Consider the following 24009-nt stretch of genomic DNA (forward strand, 5'->3'; position numbering starts at 1 on the left):
TTTAAGTAGAGAATCGCATGCAGAAATACAGTCAAGAAGATTTTTTTCACTTAACTTGTGTGGGACCCAATCAAAGCGACGAACATAACCAAGCTGGTGCAAATGATTTTCAACGCTTGATTTGGATAACGCTTGATTTGGATATTTTGAATATGTCAGCTATCTCCCGCGTGGTATGATGTTGACTGTTCTCAGTTAAAGTCTTGATTTGATTGCTATCAACTTCAACTGGTCTACCTGACCGTGGAGCATTGTCCAGCGAGAAATCTCCAGCAGGAAACTTCACAAACCACTTTTGACACATTTGATCAGTCACAGCACCTTCTCCATACACTGCACAAATCTTTTTTTGCGTTTCAGTTGCATTTTCACCTTTCTTGAAATAATAAAGCATAATATGCTGAAAATGTTGCTTTTTTTTCTTCCATCTTCAATTTTAAAGTGGCTACACAAAAATTCACCAATTTTGATACATTTTTAATTTTTTATTTATTTAAATAAAATTTATTTATTTATTTACCTATGGGTGCGTTGGGTCTTCATTGCTGTGCACGGGCTTTCTCTAGTTGCGGCGAGCAGCGGCTACTCTTCGTTGAGGTGCACAGGCTTCTCATTGCAGTGGCTTCTCTTGTTGTGGAGCACGGGCTCTAGGCGTGCGGGCTTCAGTAGTTGTGGCACACGGGCTTAGCTGCTCTGCAGCATGTGGGATCTTCCGGGACCAGGGCTCAAACCCGTGTCCCCTGCACTGGCAGGTGGATTGTTAACCACTGCACCACCAGGGAAGTCCTGATAAGTTTTTTTTTTAAATGCATGCTGATATGACAGCTGTCATAACACAATCTAACAAAATTGTTTCGAATAAGTTAAAGACAACTAAGCACTACTAGAGCCACTTAAGGAAAAAACCAAACGAACCTTTTGGCCAACCCAATAGTATCCCAATTTTATTTGGAGCAGCAATTGGCACAGCTCCTTTGCTTCTAGAGCTGACCAATGAGACATGCAAAAGCCATCAGGTGGAGGCTTCTGGGAAAGTTTTCTGAAGGGAAAGAACTGACTCAACTAGGAAAGCTGCCGCTTTTCTTTCCCCTTCTTGCCTGACAGACCGGATAGCTAGAGTTCCTGCAGCCGTTTTGTGACCATGAAGCTATGGAGAAAATGGAATCCATTTGCTAAATACAAACACAGAAGAGGCCTGGTTCCCTGATGACTTCATACCAGGCCTAGCCTGCCCTCCTCTAGACAGACATCTTTTGCAAGAGAGAGTAAACCTCAAACTTAAGTCATTATTGTTAAGCATCTTCTACCAGCTGCCAAACATGGTTCCTAACTGACAGGTCACCTTATCTAAAATGGTTAAAACTTGTACCCAATTGCAATTCATGTCTATGCATATTTCACAAATTGGGGTATATAAGACTCTCTACAAACTAAATCTGAGAACTTCAGAAAATGCTACCCACCACAAATGAAAAATGTTATTTCAAAGTCTGTCACTATGCTCCACTGTAACAATATATTATTTCCCATTTTCTTCCTTTTCTCCAGATTTCTCTGAGCATTTCCACACACAATCTGCTCTTTGTAAAGTCAGTTTCACAGGTCTTCATTCAAAAGGCATCCACAAGTACTTTCCCTCACCTCTTTGACTATTAAAAGCATGCCAAATATAAATGCACTGTGGAATCCTGGATTGGATCTTGGAATAGAAAAAAGACATTAGTGGAAAGACTGGGCAAATAAAGTCTGGAGTAATAAACTCCAAATAAAAACAAATGTACTAAGTAAACAAAGTTTACCTAGTAAACTAATGTACGGTACAAATATTAATTTCTTAGTTTTCATAAATGCACCATGTTAACATTAGAGGAAGCAGAGTGAAGGCCATATAGGAACACTATGTACCATATGTACAAATCATCTATAAACCTAATATTATTTCAAACAAGTTGAAAGCAAAAAGCATGCCAAATTAGCTAACTTTCCCTCGAACTAGGGTTCAAAATCACAGAAAACAGTTTTAAATACCCAAGTAGCAAACTCTGCTTTTTCTTTTCTTTTTAATTTCAGGGCAAAGCAGTATTTAAGCTGTGGAACTCTTGAGGGCATCTGCATCTCATCTACTCCCCCTCTCCAAAAATTAGAACATGACAGAAGAGCCCAAGAGCTAGGAAACACTGTTACAATACTGTGCACTATTAATGCAACTATACTCACTAAATAAGAGTCCTCAGAACACAGTCATCCCAGACATATGTGAAAATGCAGACAGGGGCATCCCCTGCTTCTCAAAGTTCGCTTTTACATAAGACCTACCTGTTTTCACTAACTGAAAGAAATCTGAAGAGGGTTTTTGCTTTTATGAAAAAAGGTGAAAAACAAAGATAGCCAGCATCTGTTTTGCAGTGGAGCAATGAGAGTGGCACTGCCAAGCTCCTTCCCTGGTAACTACACTCAGCATAACAGCAACAAGCCTCCATAGCTTTGAACTGTGTCTGTGAGCATCTGTGCTTTATCCTGATTTATTTTATGCCTCTGTTAGCAAGATGTGTTCTAAGGTAATTGCTCCTTCGCTTTAGGCTGTTTCACCTTACAAAAGGTTTCCTAGGAAGGCTCTACTTTCTGACAGCAGGGGGAAACCCATACTTAGACTTCCACCCTGGGCCAGAAATAAGGCCATAAATACGTAACTAAGCAAACACTTTTTACTTCTATAGCACCAAACCAAGCCTCCCTGGCCAGCATCCAAGCAAGTATACTGAAGGTGAAACTTCACATTTTCAGACACACAAGGTCATAGTCTTGCTCTGTATTTTGAGTTTTCTTAAGGCAGGGACAATTACCACTTCTGTAGATCTGTAAACCCAAAAGAGAACCACGGGTATTGGTACCTGACCAATAAACATCACCTGAAGAGATAACCTGCCTCTGTGAGGCTTTACGTAAGCGCTCTCTATAGAAAATCACTATGGTGACCCACCTTCCCACCATCTAGCTTACAACTGTGATTATTCATTCTCTGAACACCCATAGCCCACAGTTTCACCTGTAATTATTCTTTATTCATTCAATAAATAATTAGTGCAAGCAGTGTTTCATAATAGCTAACAACAGCAGTTCACATTTAGTGAGTACTGACTATGTGCCAGACACTGACCTAAGCACTAGGGCAAGCAATATGGGAAATGGCAATAAAAAATGGTCCCAGCCCGGGGCTTCCCTGGTGGCGTAGTGGTTAGGAATCCGCCTGCCAGTGCAGGGGACATGGGTTTGAGCCCTGGTCCGGGAAGATCCCACATGCCACGAAGCAACTAAGCCTGTGAGCCACAACTACTGAGCCCACGTGCCACAACCACTGAAGCCCGCGTGCCTAGAGCCTGTGCTCCGCAACAAGAGAAGCCACCACAATGAGAAGCCCGCACACCGCAACGAAGAGCAGCCCCTGCTCGCCGCAACTAGAGAAAGCCCGCACGCAGCAACGAAGACCCAATGCAGCCATAAATAAATAAATAAATTTATTTTTATTTTTTTTAAAAAAAAGGTTCCAGCCCTTTGGTAATTTCCAGAAGCAACAAAGGTCCTTCCTTATGAGTCCCTTAACAAGAAAAAAATCCCACCTATACATGGTATAGAAGAACTCCAGCACAGGAACTCCTCGGTCAGAATTTTTTGCTAGAGCACACGCCCCCCAGTGAGTTCTTAATAAAGGGCGCGTGGAAAGTCAAACTATGAGACCTCGCATGTGTGAAATGTCTTTATTGTTCCCTCACACCTGCCTGAGAGTTTGGCTGGATACAGAATTCTGAGTGGGAACCCATTTTCTTTTAGAAGGCACTCCTTGCTCCATTATCTTCTAGTGTCCATTCTTGCTACAATCTAATGATTCATGACTCTATGTGATTTGTAGATATTCTTTTGTCTTCATAGTGCTCAAAACTTTCATGATGTGGGGACTTCCCTGGTGGCGCAGTGGTTAAGAATCCTCCTGCCGATGCAGGGGACACGGATTTGAGCCCTGGTCCAGGAAGATCCCGCATGCCACAGAGCAACTAAGCCCATGCGCCACAACTACTGAGCCTGTGCTCTAGAGCCTGCGAGCCACAACTACTGAGCCTGCACGCCACAACTACTGAAGCATGAGCACCTAGAGCCCGTGCTCCACAACAAGAGAAGCCACCACAATGAGAAGCCAGTGCACCACAACAAAGAGTAGCCCCCGCTGGCTGCAACCAGAGAAAGCCCACGTGTAGCAACGAAGACCCAATGCAGCCAAAAATAAACAAATAAAAAATAAATTTCTAAAGAAAAAAAAAATTTCATGATGATGTGCCTTGGCATGGATATTTTTAAATTAATTGTGCTGGATTCTTGGAGGGTCCTTTTAATCTAGAAACACACCTTTGTTTGTGAGAAACTGTATTTTATTTTGGATGATTTCTTCATGCCAACAAACAATAACCACCCACTATCCCTCCTTGTTACAGACATCTACAAACCTGTAGGTCATTCAGTCCTCCACATTCCCTCAAGATTTAGCTTCTGGATCATTGTCTCTTTGCTATTACTACTCCCATCTTAATTCATGATGATCTCAATATGCACTGAGATAACCCTTCCACTATCCTTACCTCTCAGTTCCTTTACTCCTATTTTCCAATTACGTCCTCTATCCTACCTCAGCCACTCCCTCCCACAGTGCCCACATCCAAGCAGCTCAACACAGCTGAAGGGGAAGCATTCAACCATGCTAACTGGGTCTCACCCACCTTAAATTTATGACCACAAATGCCAAATGGGCACCTGGTGCCCTAAAATATTTCCTTATTCAACTCATTTTTTCCCACTCTCTTGGATGAATTTTACACCTTCTTTCTCCTCAAACTTCCAACACCTCCCCCACTCTTCATTTTTAGCTAAAGACCTTCCTTCTTATTTAACTGAGAATATGGAAGTAATCAGAAGAGAACGTTCACTCTGTCCCACTACCAAGCTACCAATTCACCAGTATTTGGGTCAATATAATCACCACAGATGAACTGTCCATGTAGCTATCGAGCTTAAGGTCAACATATCCATTTATATCCTAGACGCCATTCCCTCTCATCTACTCAAGGACTTCACCCCTGCAATTGTCCCTTCTCTCTCTTTAATCATCAATTTGTCTCTCTGTACTCCACCATTCCCATTAACTTACAAATATGCTATCTGCCCACCTAAAAACAAAAACAACTCTAACACTTCGTGCCCTTCCAGTCACAGCCCTATTACTCTGCTCTCCCTAATAAAAATCCTTGAAATAACATCACTGTGACTATCTATACTCACTGTCTTCAACTCCTCTTCTATATCCTCTTGAACCCACTGCACCAAAACTGTTCTTGTCAAGGTCTCCAATGACCTCCACATTACCAAATCTAATAGTCTATTCTTGCATTTATCATTTGATTATCCTTGATTCTTCCCCTATCTCAGAGGTAGGAAACCATTTACCCTCAGATTTTGGAAGACATTGCTACACTGCCTTTTTTACATGGGATATCCCAGGGCTTGGATGTTGGTCCTCCTCTCTATCTACATTTACTCCCTGGGTCTCTATCTAGTCTCATAGCTTTAAAAAAAAATTTTGGAGTCACCAGTATTATGGGTGGTATTTCCAGTTTCAATCTCTCTCCTGAACTACAGACTAATATATCCAACTGCTAATCCAATTTCTCCACTTGGCTATCTATTAGGAAACTCAAATGAACAAGGTCAAAATTGAACTCTGTTTTCTCCACAAATCTGCTCTTATTCCAATGTTCCCAATATCAGTAAATGGCAACTCCATTCTTCCAACTGCTGAGCCCCAAACTGACTATGCTTTCTTACATTATTGTTCCTTCAGCCCTATTTCCTCCCCAATACTTATTTCTCACCACACTGTATTATGATTTTTACCTCTCTCCACTTACAAAGGAGCTCTTGAAGGGCAGAGGCCTGCCTTACTGCTCTGAATCCACAGTACCTAGCACAGTGTATGTTGGATTATTTGCATAAAGAGGCAGTGAAATTTAAACTGTTAAACAAGTCCTGAGCAGGATCAGAGTCCTCTGCAGGAAAAGATCTGAAGTAGGAAAGCATATTTCAACTATTTCCACTGGTTCCTTAGTACAAGTAAAGATAGTTAGTTGGTAATAACTCCAAAATCTCGGTGGCTTGAAACAAAGGCTTACTTCTTGCTCACTCTACGTGTCAAACATAGGTCACCTGGAAGCTTGCTCTGGTTCCCAGACTGAGACTAGCCACCATCTGGAGCACCAACAATCACCAAAACAGAGGGAAAGAGTGGCAAATTACACACCAGAAGTTTTTACCATGAAGGGATGCACATCATTCCTATGCACATTTCACTGACCAAAAGCAACTAACAACGCCATATCCATCTTCAAGGGTGCAAGCAAGTACAATGGTACCACATGCCCAGGAGACAGAAACCAAAGATATTTGATGGACAGCACTGATGACCACCGTATCATTAAAAAGAAGCTTCTAGATCTAAGCAACAATATTTTAACTCCTGATCTCTACTGCTCATCTGTGAAAATGAACTCCATTGCTAGAAGAGAACCACTCACCTGCAAAGTACTATCTATGCGTCTTTAGGAATGTAGCTTCACCAGTTAGGCCCGCCTCTTTCATCACTCAGGTGTCAGAGTGCAGCAAAGAAGCCAAATATGGGTGACAGGAAAGTGCTGAGCACAAACCTTCTAGAAACGTTCAACCTCAAAATCTGGGAAAGGCTTGACTGAATGAGTAAGAAAAGCACGTTCAGTTAAAAACGGCAGGGAAAGGAGGGAAACTTTCACAAAATTTCTTTTACCAAAGGTATACAACCTCCAGGCCTTGGGGTTCCTTGCACTACCCTATGTCTGAAGACTAACAAGTTTCACTCAAACCACGTGATGGAAAATTCGGAGTTTGAGTATGATTAGTAAAGTTAGCCAACATTGATCTTTTTAACATAAAAACACTACTTACACACACAAAAAATGTATACTGACATGCTACCAGAAGCAAGGAAGGAAGCAGTTATTTTAGAGATGGATTTTATTCAGAAGCTCTTTTTTCCCTAAAAGTCTCAAGGACTCCAGACTTCAAAGCTCAAGACGATATGGGATGAACCCCAAGTCTACATAGACCCTGGATTTAAAGTGTGGCTGCTTCAAGTTCTAAAGTATCCTGTGCAGTTTCTACTTTATTCAAAGTTTAAATACTTTCTAACAGTGAAACTGGCTGCCAGAAACGTTAGGACAGACTGGAGATGGTTACCACAAGCTGCTAAACACTTGGAACTGTAAAGCTCACTGAAATTCCACTGAAGAGCAGAACAGGAGTCCAAATATGTCACCTAACGTCACCTGCCAAATCAGAAGCAAATTAGGACTCCCAAATGCAACCAAGGGTATCTAGTCCCACCTCCCCATCCTTTATTTATTCAACCAACATGTGTTAATAGCTGGGGTGGAAGAAGGAATGTCAGTAAGTAAGAGAGGGACTGGATTTTAAGATTTAGTTCTTGTTCTCCATGAATCTGGTGGAGTTAAAACAAAATAAAAACAAAACAAAGAAAAAAAAGATTTGAGAGCAAAAATTCCAAAATACAATGCCTTAAATACCATAACAAGGATACAGGAAAGATCATTCTCACATGTAAGTTGACAACCTTCTTTCAAGGAAACAACACTGTATTTGCTTTGTTAAGTAGCTAGAATAAAGAAAAAGCAAACAAAACAAATAAAAACCCTCTTCTGGTTTAATGACAGTTTAGCAGAACCAAAGCCCATTTCTCTCTCTTCCTCCCTTCCTCTCAATGGTCTCTGCTACAACCCCTCCATCATTCCAACCTCCACACTCCACTGGCGGCCCCAAACCAGCTCCATCACGAATAATACCGAGACTATCAAGGTCAGCCCCAAAGGCACAGGAAGCAGACAGCAGAAAAAAATCTTCATATATCGAAAGGGGGCGGGGACCCTCCCTATAATGAGGCACCCGGGGGCTCTATCTCTAGGCTCTGAGGCCTGGGATCCGCAGCTTTCAGGGATTCTGGCCCCTTTTTCCTTATCCAGGCCCCTAATGACCTCCACCTGTCCTCAACCTGAGCTCTCCATCGTGGAGTGAGGGAGAGGCTCGGGCTGGGGCAGGGGGAGGTGGGGAAACGCGAAACAGGGAAGATGCTGTCCGTGTGGGTGTTTCTAGGGGGCGGGAGGGGAGTACTCTCTAGGGAAGGCACAGTGAGAGGGAAAGGCTCTAAAGGAGACCTACTGTAGGGGAGCATGAAAGGTAAGCCATTTCGAGGGAAACCCATTTAGGGGTTCTATAAGGGGCGCTATTGTGAGGGGACGTCTCCATAGATGGCCATTTCTAGGGGAAATATCCTATGGCGAAGGCAAGTGAATTAATCATACAGAAAGCACTGTGGAGGTTCTCGATAGGCGAATCTTTCCGGGGGGAAATGTTCTATGGGGTTGGGGATGTTATAATAGGGGGTCTTTACAGAGGAACCATTGTGGGAGCCTCTGCACCGAGAGCCGCTCCTCGGGAAACGTTCGTCAGGGAACCGTTCAGGAAAAAACCGTCCGCAAGGAAGCCATATCGGGCCACGCCCTTCGGCGGGAGGCTTCTCCAGACCCCAACAGCCCGCAACCGCCTGCCCGCCCGCCCGCCCCTCTGCGGCCTCGGCCCCGCGTACCTGACGGAGGGCGACCCGCGGCCAGGGCCGCCGGGGGACCGTGCGCGGGGCAGCCCCAGCCGGTGTGGGGGGTACACGTCCATGGCTGCGAGCGGCGGAGGAGGACAGCGCCGCTGCGAGGGTCACTCAGGCCTGTGGGGCGTCTCCGGGCCCGCTTCGGCCGGGCGGGGCGGCTGGGCGTGCCGGGTGGGCGGGGGGCGCGGTGCGCGGGGGCACGTAGGGGGCGGGGGCACGTCGGGGGGTGGGGGTGGGGGTGGAGCCGGACGCCTGCAAAGAGCGCGGATGGGGGCAAGCGCACGGCTGCGGGTCGAGTCTTCCTTAAGCTTCGAGGCGGCCGGGTTGGACGTTGGGATCGTGGGTCCCCAGAGTGAAAGCTACCGCGCCGCCGCTCTGCCCTGTCTTCAGGCTTCGCATCGTGGAGTGGGACTCTGCGGCGCCCCCAGCCACGCACACGGGCGCGCCCGGGGGCGGGGCCTCGTTCCACCCCGCCCAGTCCACTTCGGCCTCCAGCAAAGCCTTCTGCTGCCGCAGCAGGTCCCTGGCGCGGAGATCTGAACCGCCCTGGTGCTCGGCTTTCGTGTCCCGGTCTCCCAGGCCGGTTCCTTGCTGCTGTTTCCTCACCTGCTGCTAGTCAATTGTGCACCCTCCCTTCAAACATTAAGCCGATTTCTAGCCGACCTATGGTTAGCGGTGCGCGCCCAGCCTTGCGCAGACGTTAGGGGCTCACAGGGGCCCAGAGGATCCCTGCCCTTTACAGTTCAGATTCTGACTCGACCCGTTTCCGACTGCAGGGCCGTATGCAAGAAACCCAATCCCAGCGAGCGTCAGTCTTCTGTGTAATTGACAGTTTCCAGGCATCCTGTATATATAGGACGTATTTAATGATTTTGTCCTGCGTCGTATATTGACTTTGTCAGGATGCCTTAAATGTCCTGTATTTATCTTTTTATAATCAATTAAAACCTATTAGAGCTATTTTTCCGCCACAGTAATTGGTGCTTAAATCACTAACTGAAAATCCTACTTTTACAAATAAACGATCTGTACAGTGTCTACGGTGTTTCCAGCGAGTTTAGCTGAGGGAAGACCAAAAGAAGGAACTAGAAATTAAAAGTACTTATTTTTCATATTCAAGAAAGGAAAAGACTTTTTTCCTCAAGTTCTAAATCCTGATCAAGTAACCACCATTATTTAGAGATAACTTCGCATCAGTACACAGGCTCTACAAACCAGCCAATCAGCGACAGCCTCACTCCAGTGGCTTCTGAAAATCAGCCAGTCAACAACAGCTTCACTACGGTAGCTAGGCTTCTGAAAGTTCGTAAATCAACGACAGTCCAGAGCTTCTGAAAGTCAGCCAATCATTGACAGCTCCACGCTTCTAGACAACAACCAATCAGCAAGTGCCTCACTCCAGGGACCAGGCTTCTGATAGTTAGCAGGTACTCAGCTTCCTTACTCCAGTAACCACACTAACAAAGCTGGAAGCCCGTCAATCGCTGGACGCTCACGCTTCTGAAATACTGCCAGTCCCTGAACGCTAGCTTCCCAAAACATTGGATTGGGTTGGCCAAAAAGTTCGTTCGGGTTTTCCGTAAGATGATACAGAAAACCCCGAACGAACTTTTTGGCCAGCCCATATTGGCTCAGCTCCGACTTTGTTAAGGGAGACTTTTCCTTACAAGTACAGCTCTCCTTTGCAGGCAGACTAGATATTCACCTTTGAGTTCAATTTGCTTTTCGTAAAATCAAGTTAGCAACCCTTTCACGACTCAACTCCCACCTTACCGTTAGATATGAATTTGGGCTTATGACAGATGCAATGATGCAGCCATGAGATTTATCAAATACAACTTTTTCAGTTCTTGCGTTGGTCGCTATTACCAATTTTTCTCTTTTATAATTCAATGGGTGTATTCACAAAGTTGTGCGATCACCACCACAGTCATTTTAGAACATTTTCAGCACGCCCAAAAGAAACCCTATACCTTTTAGTAGTCATTCCCCCATTGCTTCCCAACCATCCCAGCCATAGGCAACCACTAATCTACCTTTCTCTCTCTCTCTCTTCCCGCCCCCCTTCTATGGATTTGCCAATTCTGAACGTTTCACATAAATGGAATCATACAGTATGTGGTCCTTTGTTACTGACATTTCATTTAGCATAATGTTTGCAAGGCTCAAACGTGTTGTAGGATGTACAAGGATTTCATTTTTTATGGTTGAATAATATTCTATTGCATGGTTATCTCACATATTTCTTATCCATTTATCAGGTGATGAACATTTGTGTTGCTTCCACTTTTTTACTTTTTTTTTTTTTTAGCTAATGGTGCTGTGAACATTCGTGTACAAGTTCTCCTGTGGACACATGTTTTCCAGTCTCTTGGGTATATAACTTAGGAGTGGAATTGCTGGGTAACTCTATCTTTTGAGGAACTTCCAAACTGTTTTCCAAAGCAGTTGTACCATTCACAGTCCCACCAACAATGTATGAGAGTTCCAGTTTCTCCACCTCCTTATCAACACTTACTATCTGTCTTTTTGTTCATAGCCATCCTAGTAGCTGTGAAGTGGTATCTCACTCTGGCTTTGATTTGCATTTCCCTGACAGCTAATGATGTTGAGCATCTTTTCCTATACTTACTAGCCATTTTTATGTTTTTTTAGAGAAATGTCTGTTCAGATCTTTTGCCCATTTTTTAATTGGGTTGTCTTTTTATTAAGTTGTAATAGTTCTTTATATAGCCTAAATACAAGTCCCTTATCAGGTATACAATTTGCAAAAATTTTCTCGCACTCTGTGGGTTGTCTTTTCACATCCTTGATAGTGTCCTATGAAGCACACAATTTTAAGTTTTGATGGTATCCAATTTATTTTTTTCTTTTGTTGCTTGTGCTTTTGGTGTCATATGTAACCATTGCCTAATCCAGGGATTTACCCCTACATTTTCTTCTAAGAGTTTAGTAGTTTTGGCTCTTACGTATAGGTATTTAATCCATTTGGGTTAAATTTTGTATTTGATATGAGGTAGAAGTTCAGCTTCATTCTTTTGCATGTGGCTATCCAGTTGTCTCAGCACCATTGCTTTTCCCATTAAGTTGTCTTGGCACCCTCGTTGAAAATAAATTGTTACCTCATTTTTATTTGCTATATTTGGACCCATAAATGCCAAAATACAAGTGTGAATTTCATGATACATTTTCTGAATTAAATGAGGAAAATTCCCTTTGAAGCTCTTTGTGCAGTATGCAAGTGTTCATTCAGTATTGAAAATGGTGGAAAGTCAGATATAACCCAGCATCTACTAACAGCTAAGAGTAAAAGATGCGTGATTTCTTCAACTTGTATCAAAGAAAGTGATAAAATAAAATTTTGATTAAAAGAAAGCTAGATGAAGAACATAAAATAATCACAGCAGAAGTTGTAACAGTCTCCCACATTGTATATTGTCATCAGTCTTTCAGCTCAAATGACTCTTTGAATGTACTGCTACCAGCAGGATTTTCTAATTCCAAAACTGGAAGCAAAATGTCAAATGCCAGGACAAAGCCTACTGCAATAATTAAAAATGTAATAACTCTATTTACTATTGCAGTGATTATCAAAGCCCTAAATGCCTCATCTTTTTATGGATGCAAGTAATGACAAAGCAGAAAAATTTGCTTGTGCAATACCCTTCTTGTGAAAAGGCTCACTTGTAAGGTTATTTTAAGTAAAGACTCTTCCAGATCAGACTTCAGAAACAAGAGCAAATTTTTGCAGAGACTCTCTTATTGACTTAGGAGTTAACGAAGAAAATTGTACTGCTTTTGGTGGAGATGATACCAATACAAATGTTGGTAGATGTTCGCATAAAAGTGCAGACATTGTTTATTCAAAGTTGAAGTAAAGCACGAATGGTTCTTCGGAAGCCGTTTGGCTATCTGGCTCATATTCTGCATGGTGCTGCTCATACAACATCTGATGTCTTTCCTGTTGACTTTGATGTAATTGTCATGAAATTGTTCTCTTAAGCGCCAACTGAACAACTGAGGAATTTTTGTGATTTTGTTGGCATTCAGTACTGTTCATTTCTCTTGCATTCAGAAACTTGTTAGCTTGCTTTAATAAATGGAGAATCCTCAGTTCATTTGAAGTACTGAATCATACTTTAATCCTAAAGAAAATGCCCCTCAAATTCTTACTGACTTTAAGGGAAACTTAGTTACCTCTTGTTCATAGTTTATAATACCTCTTTAGCAATAGATTATGCAAAGTGAAAGAAGAGAAACCAGTGTTGTTGAAGCACTCCATTGCTTAAGAGAACTGTAAAGTACACTAAAGAATGGTTTTTTTTAACATCTTTATTGGAGTATAATTGCTTTACAATGGTGTGTTAGTTTCTGCTTGATAACAAAGTGAATCAACTATACATATACATATATCCCCATATCTCCTCCCTCTTGCATCTCCCTCTCACGCTCCCTATCCCACCCCTCTAGGTGGTCACAAAGCACTGAGCTGATCTCCCTGTGCTATGCGGCTGCTTCCCACTAGCTCTCTATTTTACAGTTAGTAGTGTACATATGTCCATGCCACTCTCTCACTTCGTCCCAGCTTACCCTTCCCACTCTCCATGTCCTCAAGTCCATTCTCTACGTCTGTGTCTTTATTCCTGTCCTGCCCCTAGGTTCTTCAGAACCTTTTTTTTTTTTTAGATTCCATATATATGTGTTAGCATACGGTACTTGTTTTTCTCTTTCTGACTTACTTCACTCTGTATGACAGACTCTAGGTCCATCCACCTCACTACAGATAACTCAATTTCATTTCTTTTTATGGCTGGGTAATATTCCATTGTATATATGTGTCACATCTTCTTTATCCATTCATCTGTCGATGGACACTTAAGTTGCTTCCATGTCCTGACTACTGTAAATAGAGCTGCAATGAACATTATGGTACATGACTCTTTTTGAATTATGGTTTTCTTAGGGTATATGCCCAGTAGTGGGGTTGCTGGGTCGTATGGTAGTTCTATTTTTCATGACTACCTTTTGAAATGGATTTCATCTCATGAAGAATTTGAAACTTGTACAAGAACTAAATACTCTTCCAGCATGGTAACCAGTGGAATCATCGTGTGTAGTGTTGAAGAAGAAAGGAAGAAAAATTGATGACAATGTTCTTTTTCTGTTACTGGATAATATTATTTAAAGTTATTGATCAGGGGCTTCCCTGGTGGCGCAGTGGGTGAGAATCCGCCTGCCCACGCAGGGGACGTGGGTTCGAGCCCTGGTGCGGGAAGATCCCGCAGGCCACGGAGCAACTAAGCCCGTGCGCCACAACTACTGAGCCTGTACTCTAGGGCCCATGAGCCACAACTACTGAGACTGCGTGCCACAACTACTGGAGCCTGTGCTCCACAACGAGAGAAGCCACCACAATGAGAAGTCCGCACACTGCAACAAAGAGTAGCCCCTGCTCGCCACAACTAGAGAAAGCCCGCGCGCAGCAATGAAGACCAAATACAGCCAAAAATAAATAAATTTATAAAAAATAAAAAATAAATAAAAAGTTATTGATCAAGAGATGCAACATAATACTGAAAAATAAAAAACCATCTCATTCCATGAAAGATGGTATTTGCTTCAACAAGCCATATTTGAAGAGCAATTTTCAGGGTTGTTAACTTTATCCTAGTATATGTTCAGTATATTGGCTCATAATACTAATGTTGAGTATATTTTCCCATTAATGAATGTTCAATAGACAAAAGAACTAAAGAAGTTAGATGTGACCACTGTAGAGCTATGATACAAAGAAAATGAACATAGACTGTGTCTGCAAGGAATTTTGTAAGCAAATACCACAAAACAAGGAATTATTGAAAAGAACCAAATGATCAGAAGAATATAATTACAAAAATGTATAATTTAGATACTTATAATTTATTTTCTATGAATAACAAATACTTTTAAAGTGTATGTACCACACAATATTTTTCTTTTCTATCAATGTAGATATGCATAAGCAATTAGATATAATTCAAATTTAACTGGGCCCCCCTGTTTTTCATTTGCTAAATCTGGCAACCCTACTCATAAATGATCTGAGAGATACTGTGTGTTACCCACTTAAGAGGATCTTCTTAAAAGTTTTTCCCCAATAATCTTTTTTTAATGGAAGTCTAATTTCCTTACAATAAAATGGATAATAAAATACAGTACAGTTCAATGAATTTTGACAAATGTTTACAGTTTTAGAATCATTGCCCACCCCCCCCCCCCCCCCGGTTAGGATACAGAACATTTCCATGACCATAGAAAAGTTCCCTGAGACCCCTTTGCAGTCAAATCCCCACCTCGGCCCCAGACAATTACTGATTTGATTTTAATGGCCATAGATTAATTTAATCTGCTGTTGAAATTTATATAAATGGAATCAGTATAATGATTTGGGGATTTATTCATTTTGTTATACATATCAGTAGTTTGCTCCTTTTTACTGACGAGTAGTTTTCCATAGTTTGGACAAAACGTAATTTGTTTATCCATTTACTAGTTGGTAAACATTTCAGTTGTTTCCAGTTTGGGGCTATTATGTGTAAACTCCTATAAACATTTATGTATAAGTCTTTGCATGACCATATGTTTTAATTTTTCTTGGGTAAATACTTAAGAGTGGAATTGCTGGGTCATGTGGTACATATATATTTAGCTTTATAAGAAACCATCAAACAGTTTTACAAAGTGTTTGTTTTCATTTTACATGCCCACCTGCAGTGCAGGACAATTCCAGTTGTTCCATATCCTCACCAACACTTGGTGGTGCCAATCTTTAACTTTCATTCTCCTGGCCATGCAGTGGTATCCCAGTGGGGTTTTAATTTGCATTTCCCTAATGATAATGATGTTGGGTACCTTTCCATGTTCTTATTTAGCATCTGAATATCTTCTGTTGTGAAGTGAGTTTTAAGTATTTTGCCCATTTTTTAAAATTAAGTTGTATATTTTTTATTACTGAATGAAAGGAATTTTTAAATAGTATTTTGAATATGATTTGTTTCCCAGATATATGCATTGGGAATTTTTTCTCCTAGTCTGAGGGTTGCATTTTCATTTTCTTAAGGGGTATCTTTTATGAAACAGAATGCTTTAATTTTCATGAAGTCTAATTTATTTTTACTTTTTCATTTATTTAAGAAGTAAATGTGGCTAGCTATGGTATTGGGGCTGTAGGAACAGGAAGAGGTAGGAAGGCCTGGACCAGCTATGAGACCTTACCTGAGGTATTGATCCCCACCCCCCGCTCAAAGCCTCTAATCACAGTCTTGAACATGCAGAATAATAAAAGCTTGAACAGATTCAATTTTGATTCTTTTGGTAAAGCTATTACATAACTACTTATAGTGGTCGGGAAGGCTTCTCAGTAGAAGTGACGTTTGTGCAGGGGGTCCAGAAAATGAGTGAGAATAAAAGCTATTATTTTAAAACACACTGTGTTCCAAGCACCTTTCATGTAATTCTTTGTGGTAGCCAACCTCCAAGCTGGCCCCCAGCGATTCTCACTTCCTATATTCAGGCCTTTGTATAGTCCCCTCCATTATACAGGTAAGGAAACTGGACTTCAGAAAGGTTAAAGAACTTGCCCAAATAAGTATCAGAGTAGAATTTTTTCCCTTGACAAATAATTTAAATTTTTTTTGCAATTTCCGTGAAGAAATAATAAAGGGAAACATCACAGCTTAGATAATAAATCTCTTCACGCTTTCTTGAACCTCCTTAATTTTTCTCTAATGTTGTAACTTCTCTCAAAAAACCCAAGGCTGGGGACTTCCCTGGTGGTGCAGTGGTTTAGAATCCACCTGCCAATGCAGGGGACACGGGTTCGATTCCTGGTCCGGGAAGATCCCACATGCCACGGAGCAACTAAGCCCATGTGCCACAACTACTGAGCCTGCACTCTAGACCTTGTGAGCCACAACTACTGAGGCCATGTGCCACAACTACTGAAGCCCGCGCGCCGAGAACCCGTGCTCCACAACAAAAGAAGCCACCACAATGAGAAGCCCGTGCACCGCAACGAAGAGTAGCCCCCGTTCGCTGCAACTAGAGAAAGCTCACGTGCAGCAATGAAGAACCAACGCAGCCAAAAATAAGTAAATAAATAAAGATTAAAAAAAACCCACAAAAAACCAAGGCTGCCCAACTTTACACACTCCTCTCTATATCCTGTCATGCATTTCCCACTAAGCAAAGCAAATACTGGCACTATTAGAACAGAGTTTTGATTCTAGCTCTATCTTTCTCCAGTGCTCTGCCTCTTTGAAGGGTTCTCTAGTAAGAGAATAAGGGAAGAGCATTAAAGGCAGAGAAAACAACAAATGCAAAGAACTGAGGGTTTGGCAGGATCCAGCTGCTTCAATATGGCTAGAGATCAAACTTCTTGGGAAAGGAGCTGGTATTTGGTGTATAGAAATCTGTAAGTAAGGACTTCCCTGGTGGTGCAGTGGTTAAGAATCCTCCTGCCAACACAGGGGACACAGGTTCGAGCCCTGGTCCAGGAAGATCCCACATGCCGTGGAGCATCTAAGCCCGCGCGTGCCAGCTACTGAGCCCCCGTGCCACAACTACTGAAGCCTGCTCACCTAGAGCCTGTGCTCCGCAACAAGAGAAGCCACCGCAATGAGAAGTCCACGCACTGCAATGAAGAGTAGCCCCCGCTCACTACAACTAGAGAAAGCCCGTGCGCAGCAATGAAGACCCAACACAGCCAAAAATAAATAAATAAATAAATAAATTTATTTAAAAAAAGAAAGAAAGAAACCTGTAAGTCATGCCAACAATTTTAGATTCCTCTACAGTAAAAACAAAAAACAAAAAACAAAAAAAACTTTAGGCAGGGGAGAGACATGCTATATCTGAACCTTCAAAAGACCTTTTGGTGATTTAGCAGACACTGTTGGTGCTCCTTGGCACTTACCATTTCCTTGCAGGCTAGCCACCTTCCATGTGAGAAGGCTGGAAGGGCTGGGGAATTAATGCCTGCTGGAAGCCCTCAGTGACTGAAAGGAGTTGTTGTATAAATACCCCAGCTTCTCACTCCTCAGGTGGGATGACTCTGAGGCATGTGTTCTACAACATTTCTCAGGATTCCCCAGAATTAAGCTCTAATTGCCCATAGTGATAACTTGCTTGAGAATGGGTACTCCATTGACTGCTTTCCCTTCCCTGAGTCTCTTCCCCATTCTCCTGAGGGTTTTTCCTGTGACTACCTCACAAACAAGGTACAGTTATCCACCCTTATCCATGGGGGATATGTTCCAAGATCCCCAGTTGGATGCCTGTAACTGAGGATAGTACCAAACTCTATATATAGTATATTTTTTCCTATACATACATAGTTTAATTTATAAATTAGGCACAGTAAGAGATTAACAACAATAACTAACAATAAAATAGAACAATTATTACAATATACTGTAATAAAAGTTATGTGAATGTGGTCTCTCTCTCAAAATATCTTATTGTACAAATTTAATGCCTTTTTCATCTTAACTAAGCACTTATGCACTGTGGCTGTAACTTTTGCAGTTTGAGGTGTGACAACAAAACTAGCACGGATTTCTTTTTCCTTCACAATTTCACAGACGGAAGATTTGTTCTCACTGAGATCTTAGCAACCCCAGCGTCTGACTTTTTTTCTTTTCTTATTAAGTCGAGAATATTCACCTTTTCACTTAAAGGAAGCACTCTACGACTTCTCTTTGGCGTATCAGAATTGCCGGTGTCACTACTCTTGCTCCTTGGAGCCATTATTAAGTAAAATAAGGATTACTTGAACACCGCACTGCGATGCTGCGTCAGTCAGTCTGATAACCAAAACTATTGGGCAGGATATGCTGGACAAAAGGATGATTCACGTCCTGGGCAGGACGGAGTGGGGCAGCATGAGATTTCATCACGCTACTCAGAATGGGATGCAATCTAAAATTTATGAATTATTTCCAGAATTTTCCATTCAATATTTTTGGACTGAGGTTGACGGCAGGTAACTTAAACCTCAGAAAGCAAAAGTGAGGATAAGGGGGGACTTGCACTCAAATTCTTATCTCAGGGTCTACTTCTGAGCAGGGAGAAAGGGAGGACTACAGAGTACAACAGATGGAATAAGAGGTAATATAGCCAATGTTTATTCAAATGCAAATTAAAATGTTGATTCTTCCCAAATTACTCTATGAATTAAATGAGATTTCCAACATAATTCTAACAGGATATTTTTAATGGAACTTAAAAAACTGATCCCTATGGTCATTAACAGTAAAGTCAGTTGCAAAAAAGAAGAAAAAGGAGAGGACACTTGCCCTACCAAATTTAATGCCTTTTCTGTCGTAAGATTTACTATAAATCTATCATAATGGCACAGGGTAAACAGTCCTAAACATATATGAGACCTTATTGTATAATACACGAGGCATTACAAAACAATGGGGGAATCGATGGACTATTCAATAAGTAGTGCTGGACAATTGACTACCAATATGTAAAAGAATTAAATCTTTATGTGACATATGCAAAATAAACTTCAGGTAATTTAAATATGAAAAACAAAACTTGCAATTATTAAAGAATATATTAATGTTTATAACTCAGAGAAAGGGGAGGATTTCTTAAGTAAGACAGAAAACTCAGAAATCTAAAGAAAAGACTGATACATTTGATCAAATCAAAATTCAAAACATATGTACAACAACTTAACTATCCATGCTATAACATGGATGAAACTTGAAAGCATTATGCTAAATAAAAGAAGCCAATTGTAGAAGACCACATATTGTTTGATTCCTTTTTTCATATATAAATTTATTTTATTTATTTATTTTAACATCTTTATTGGAGTATATTGCTTTACAATGGTGTGTTAGTTTCTGCTTTATAACAAAGTGAATCAGATATACATATATCCTCATATCTCTTCCCTCTTGCATCTCCCTCCCTCCCACCCTCCCTATGCCACCCCTCTAGGTGGTCACAAAGCACCGAGCTGATCTCCCTGTGCTATGCGGCTGCTTCCCACTAGATATCTATTTTACATTTGGTAGCGTATATATGTCCATGCCACTCTCTCACTTCGTCCCAGCTTACCCTTCCCCCTTCCCGTGTCCTCAAGTCCATTCTCCAGTAGGTCTGTGTCTTTTCTCCCGTCTTCCCCTTAGGTTCTTCATGACCTTTTTTTTTTTTTTTAGATTCCGTATATATGTGTTAGCATATGGTACTTGTTTTTCTCTTTCTGACTTACTTCACTCTGTATGACAGACTCTAGGTCCATCCACCTCACTACAAATAACTCAATTTCATTTCTTTCTATGGCTGAGTAATATTCCATTGTATATATGTGCCACATCTTCTTTATCCATTCATCTGTTGATGGACACTTAGGTTGCTTCCATGTCCTGGCTATTGTAAATAGAGCTGCAATGAACATTGTGGTACATGATTCTTTTTGAATTATGGTTTTCTCAGGGTATATGCCCAGTAGTGGGATTGCTGGGTTGTATAGTAGTTCTATTTTTAGTTTTTTAAGGAACCTCCATACTGTTCTCCATAGTGGCTGTATCAATTTACATTCCCACCAACAGTGCAAGAGTGTTCCCTTTTCTCCACACCCTCTCCAGCATTTATTGTTTGTAGATTTTTTGATGATGGCCATTCTGACTGGTGTGAGGTGATACCTCATTGTAGTTTTGATTTGCATTTCTCTAATGATTAATGATGTTGAGCATTATTTCATGTATTTGTTGGCAATCTGTATATCTTCTTTGGAGAAATGTCTATTTAGGTCTTCTGCCCATTTTGGGATTGGGTTGTTTGTTTTTTTGATATTGAGCTGCATGGGCTGTTTGTAAATTTTGGAGATTAATCCTTTGTCAGTTTCTTCATTTGCAAATATTTTCTCCCATTCTGAGAGTTGTCTTTTCATCTGGTTTATGGTTTCCTTTGCTGTGCAAAAGCATTTAAGTTTCATTAGGTCCCATTTGTTTATTTATTTTTTTAATTTCCATTTCTGTAGGAGGTGGGTCAAAAAGGATCTTGCTGTGATTTATGTCATAGAGTGTTCTGCCTATGTTTTCCTCTAAGAGTTTGATAGTGTCTGGCCTTACATTTAGGTCTTTAATCCATTTTGAGTTTATTTTTGTGTATGGTGTTAGGGAGTGTTCTAATTTCATTCTTTTACATGTAGCTGTCCAGTTTTCCCAGAACCACTTACTGAAGAGGCTGTCTTTTCTCCATTGTCTATTCTTGCCTCCTTTATCAAAAATAAGGTGACCATATGTGTGTCGGTTTATCTCTGGGCTTTGTGTCCTGTTCCATTGATCTATATTTCTGTTTTTGCAACAGTACCATACTGTCTTGATTACTGTAGCTTTGTAGTATAGTCTGAAGTCAGGGAGCCTGATTCCTCCAGCTCCGTTTTCCTTTCTCAAGATTGCTTTGGCTATTCGGGGTCTTTTGTGTTTCCATGCAAATTGTGAAATTTTTTGCTCTAGTTCTGTGGAAAATGTCATTGGTAGTTTGATAGGGATTGCATTGAATCTGTAGATTGCTTTGGGTAGTATAGTAATTTTCACAATGTTGATTCTTCCAATCCAAGAACATGGTATATCTCTCCATCTGTTGGTATCATCTTTAATTTCTTTCATCAGTTTCTTATAATTTTCTGCATACAGGTCTTTTGTCTCCTTAGGTAGGTTTATTCCTAGGTATTTGTTGTTGTTGTTGTTGCCGTGGTAAATGGGAGTGTTTCCTTAATTTCTCTTTCAGATTTTTCATCATTAGTGTATAGGAATGCAAGAGATTTCTGTGCATTAATTTTGTAGCCTGCAACTTTACCAAATTCATTGATTACCTCTAGTAGTTTTCTGGTGGCATCTTTAGGATTCTCTATGTATAGTATCATGTCATCTGCAAATAGTGACAGCTTTACTTCTTCTTTTCCAATTTGGATTCCTTTTATTTCTTTTTCTTCTCTGATTGCTGAGGCTAAAACTTCCAAAACAGTGTTGAATAATAGTGGTGAGAGTGGGAAACCTTGTCTTGTTCCTGATCATAGTGAAAATGGTTTCAGTTTTTCACCATTGAGAACAATGTTGGCTGTGGGTTTGTCGTATATGGCCTTTATTATGTTGAGATAAGTTCCCTCTATGCCTACTTTCTGCAGGGCTTTTATCATAAATGGGTGTTGAATTTTGTCAAAAGCTTTTTCTGCATCTATTGAGATGATCATATGGTTTATTCTTCAATTTGTTCATATGGTGTATCACATTGATTGACTCACGTATACTGAAGAATCCTTTCATTCCTGAGGTAAACCCCACTTGATCATGGTGTATGATCCTTTTAATGTGCTGTTGGATTCTGTTTGCTAGTATTTTGTTGAGGATTTTTGCATCTATGTTCATCAGTGATATTGGCCTGTAGTTTTCTTTCTTTGTGACATCTTTGATTTTGGTATCAGAGTGATGGTGGCCTTGTAGAATGAGTTTGGGAGTGTTCCTCCCTCTGCTATATTTTGGAACAGTTTGAGAAGGATAGGAGTCAGCTCTTCTCGAAATATTTGATAGAATTCGCCTGTGAAGCCATCTGGTCCTGGGCTTTTGTTTGTTGGAAGCTGTTTAATCACAGTTTCAATTTCAGTGCTTGTGGTTGGTCTGTTTATATTTTCTATTTCTTCCTGGTTCAGTCTCAGAAGGTGACTTGTGCTTCCTTCCTTCCAAAAGCAAAAGTCTTGTGCTTTTCTAAGAATTTGTCCATTTCTTCCAGGTTGTCCATTTTATTGGCATAGAGTTGCTTGTAGTAATCTCTCATGATCCTTTGTATTTCTGCAGTGTCAGTTGTTACTTCTCCTTTTTCATTTCTATTTCTATTGATTTGAGTCTTCTCCCTTTTTTTCTTGATGAGTCTGGCTAGTGGTTTATCAATTTTGTTTATCTTCTCAAAGAACCAGCTTTTAGTTTTATTGATCTTTGCGATGGTTTCCTTCATTTCTTTTTCATTTTTTTCTGATCTGATGCTTATGATTTCTTTCCTTCTGCTAACTTTGGGGTTTTTTTGTTCTTCTTTCTCTAATTGCTTTAGGTGTAAGGTTAGGTTTTTTATTTGAGATGTTTCTTGTTTCTTAAGGTAGTATTGTATTGCTATAAACTTCCCTCTTAGAACTGCTTTTGCTGCATCCCATAGGTTTTGGGTTGTCGTGTCTCCATTGTCATTTGTTTCTAGGTATTTTTTGATTTCCTCTTTGATTTCTTCAGTGATCTCTTGGCTATCAGGTAGTGTACTGTTTAGCCTCCATATGTTTGTATTTTTTACAGATTTTTTCCTGTAATTGATATCTAGTCTCATAGTGTTGTGGTCGGAAAAGATACTTGATACGATTTCAATTTTCTTAAATTTACCAAGGCTTGATTTGTGACCCAAGATATGATCTATCCTGGAGAATGTTCCATGAGCACTTGAGAAGATAGTGTATTCTGTTGTTTTTGGATGGAATGTCCTATAAATATCAACTAAGTCCATCTTGTTTAATGTATCACTTAAAGCTTGTGTTTCCTTATTTATTTTCATTTTGGATGATCTGTCCATTGGTGAAAGTGGGGCATTAAAGTCCCCTACTATGATTGTGTTACTGTTGATTTCCCCTTTTATGGCTGTTAGCATTTGCCTTATGTATTGAGATGCTCCTATGTTGGGTGCATAAATATTTACAGTTGTTATATCTTCTTCCTGGATTGATCCCTTGATCATTATGTAGTCTCCTTCTTTGTCTCTTGTAATAGACTTTATTTTAAAGTCTATTTTATCTGATATGAGAATTGCTACTCCAGGTTTCTTTTGATTTCCATTTGCATGGAATATCTTTTTCCATCCCCTCACTTTCAGTCTGTATGTGTCCCTAGGTCTGAAGTGGGTCTTTTGTAGACAGCATATGTACAGGTCTTGTTTTTGTATCCATACAGCCAGTCTATGTCTTTTGGTTGGAGCATTTAATCCATTTACATTTAAGGTAATTATCGATATGTATGCTCCTATTACCATTTTCTTAACTGTTTTGGGTTTGTTATTGTAGGTCTTTTCCTTCTCTTGTGTTTCCTGCCTAGAGAAGTTCCTTCAGCATTTGTTGTAAAGCTAGTTTGGTGGTGCTGAATTCTCTTAGCTTTTGCTTGTCTGTAAAGGTTTTAATTTCTCCATCGAATCTGAATGAGATACTTGCTTTGTAGAGTAATCTTGGTTGTAGG

General features: G+C 40.7%; 1 protein-coding gene across 2 annotated transcripts in view; it reads right to left on the reverse strand.

The window, feature by feature from the left end:
* DNAAF9 (dynein axonemal assembly factor 9) overlaps nt 1-9139 on the reverse strand; it is a 148483-nt gene extending 139344 nt beyond the window's left edge. For both annotated transcript variants that reach the window (XM_059898974.1, XM_059898973.1), the window contains exon 1: nt 8732-9139. In XM_059898974.1, the coding sequence (XP_059754957.1) occupies nt 8732-8814 (83 nt within the window). In that variant the 5' untranslated portion in view covers nt 8815-9139. The remainder of the gene's footprint in view (nt 1-8731) is intronic.
* Nucleotides 9140-24009: the final 14870 nt, after the last annotated feature.

This window comes from Balaenoptera ricei, chromosome 15 (genome assembly GCF_028023285.1).
Source record: "Balaenoptera ricei isolate mBalRic1 chromosome 15, mBalRic1.hap2, whole genome shotgun sequence".
In the NCBI taxonomy this organism is placed as follows: Eukaryota; Metazoa; Chordata; class Mammalia; order Artiodactyla; family Balaenopteridae; genus Balaenoptera; species Balaenoptera ricei.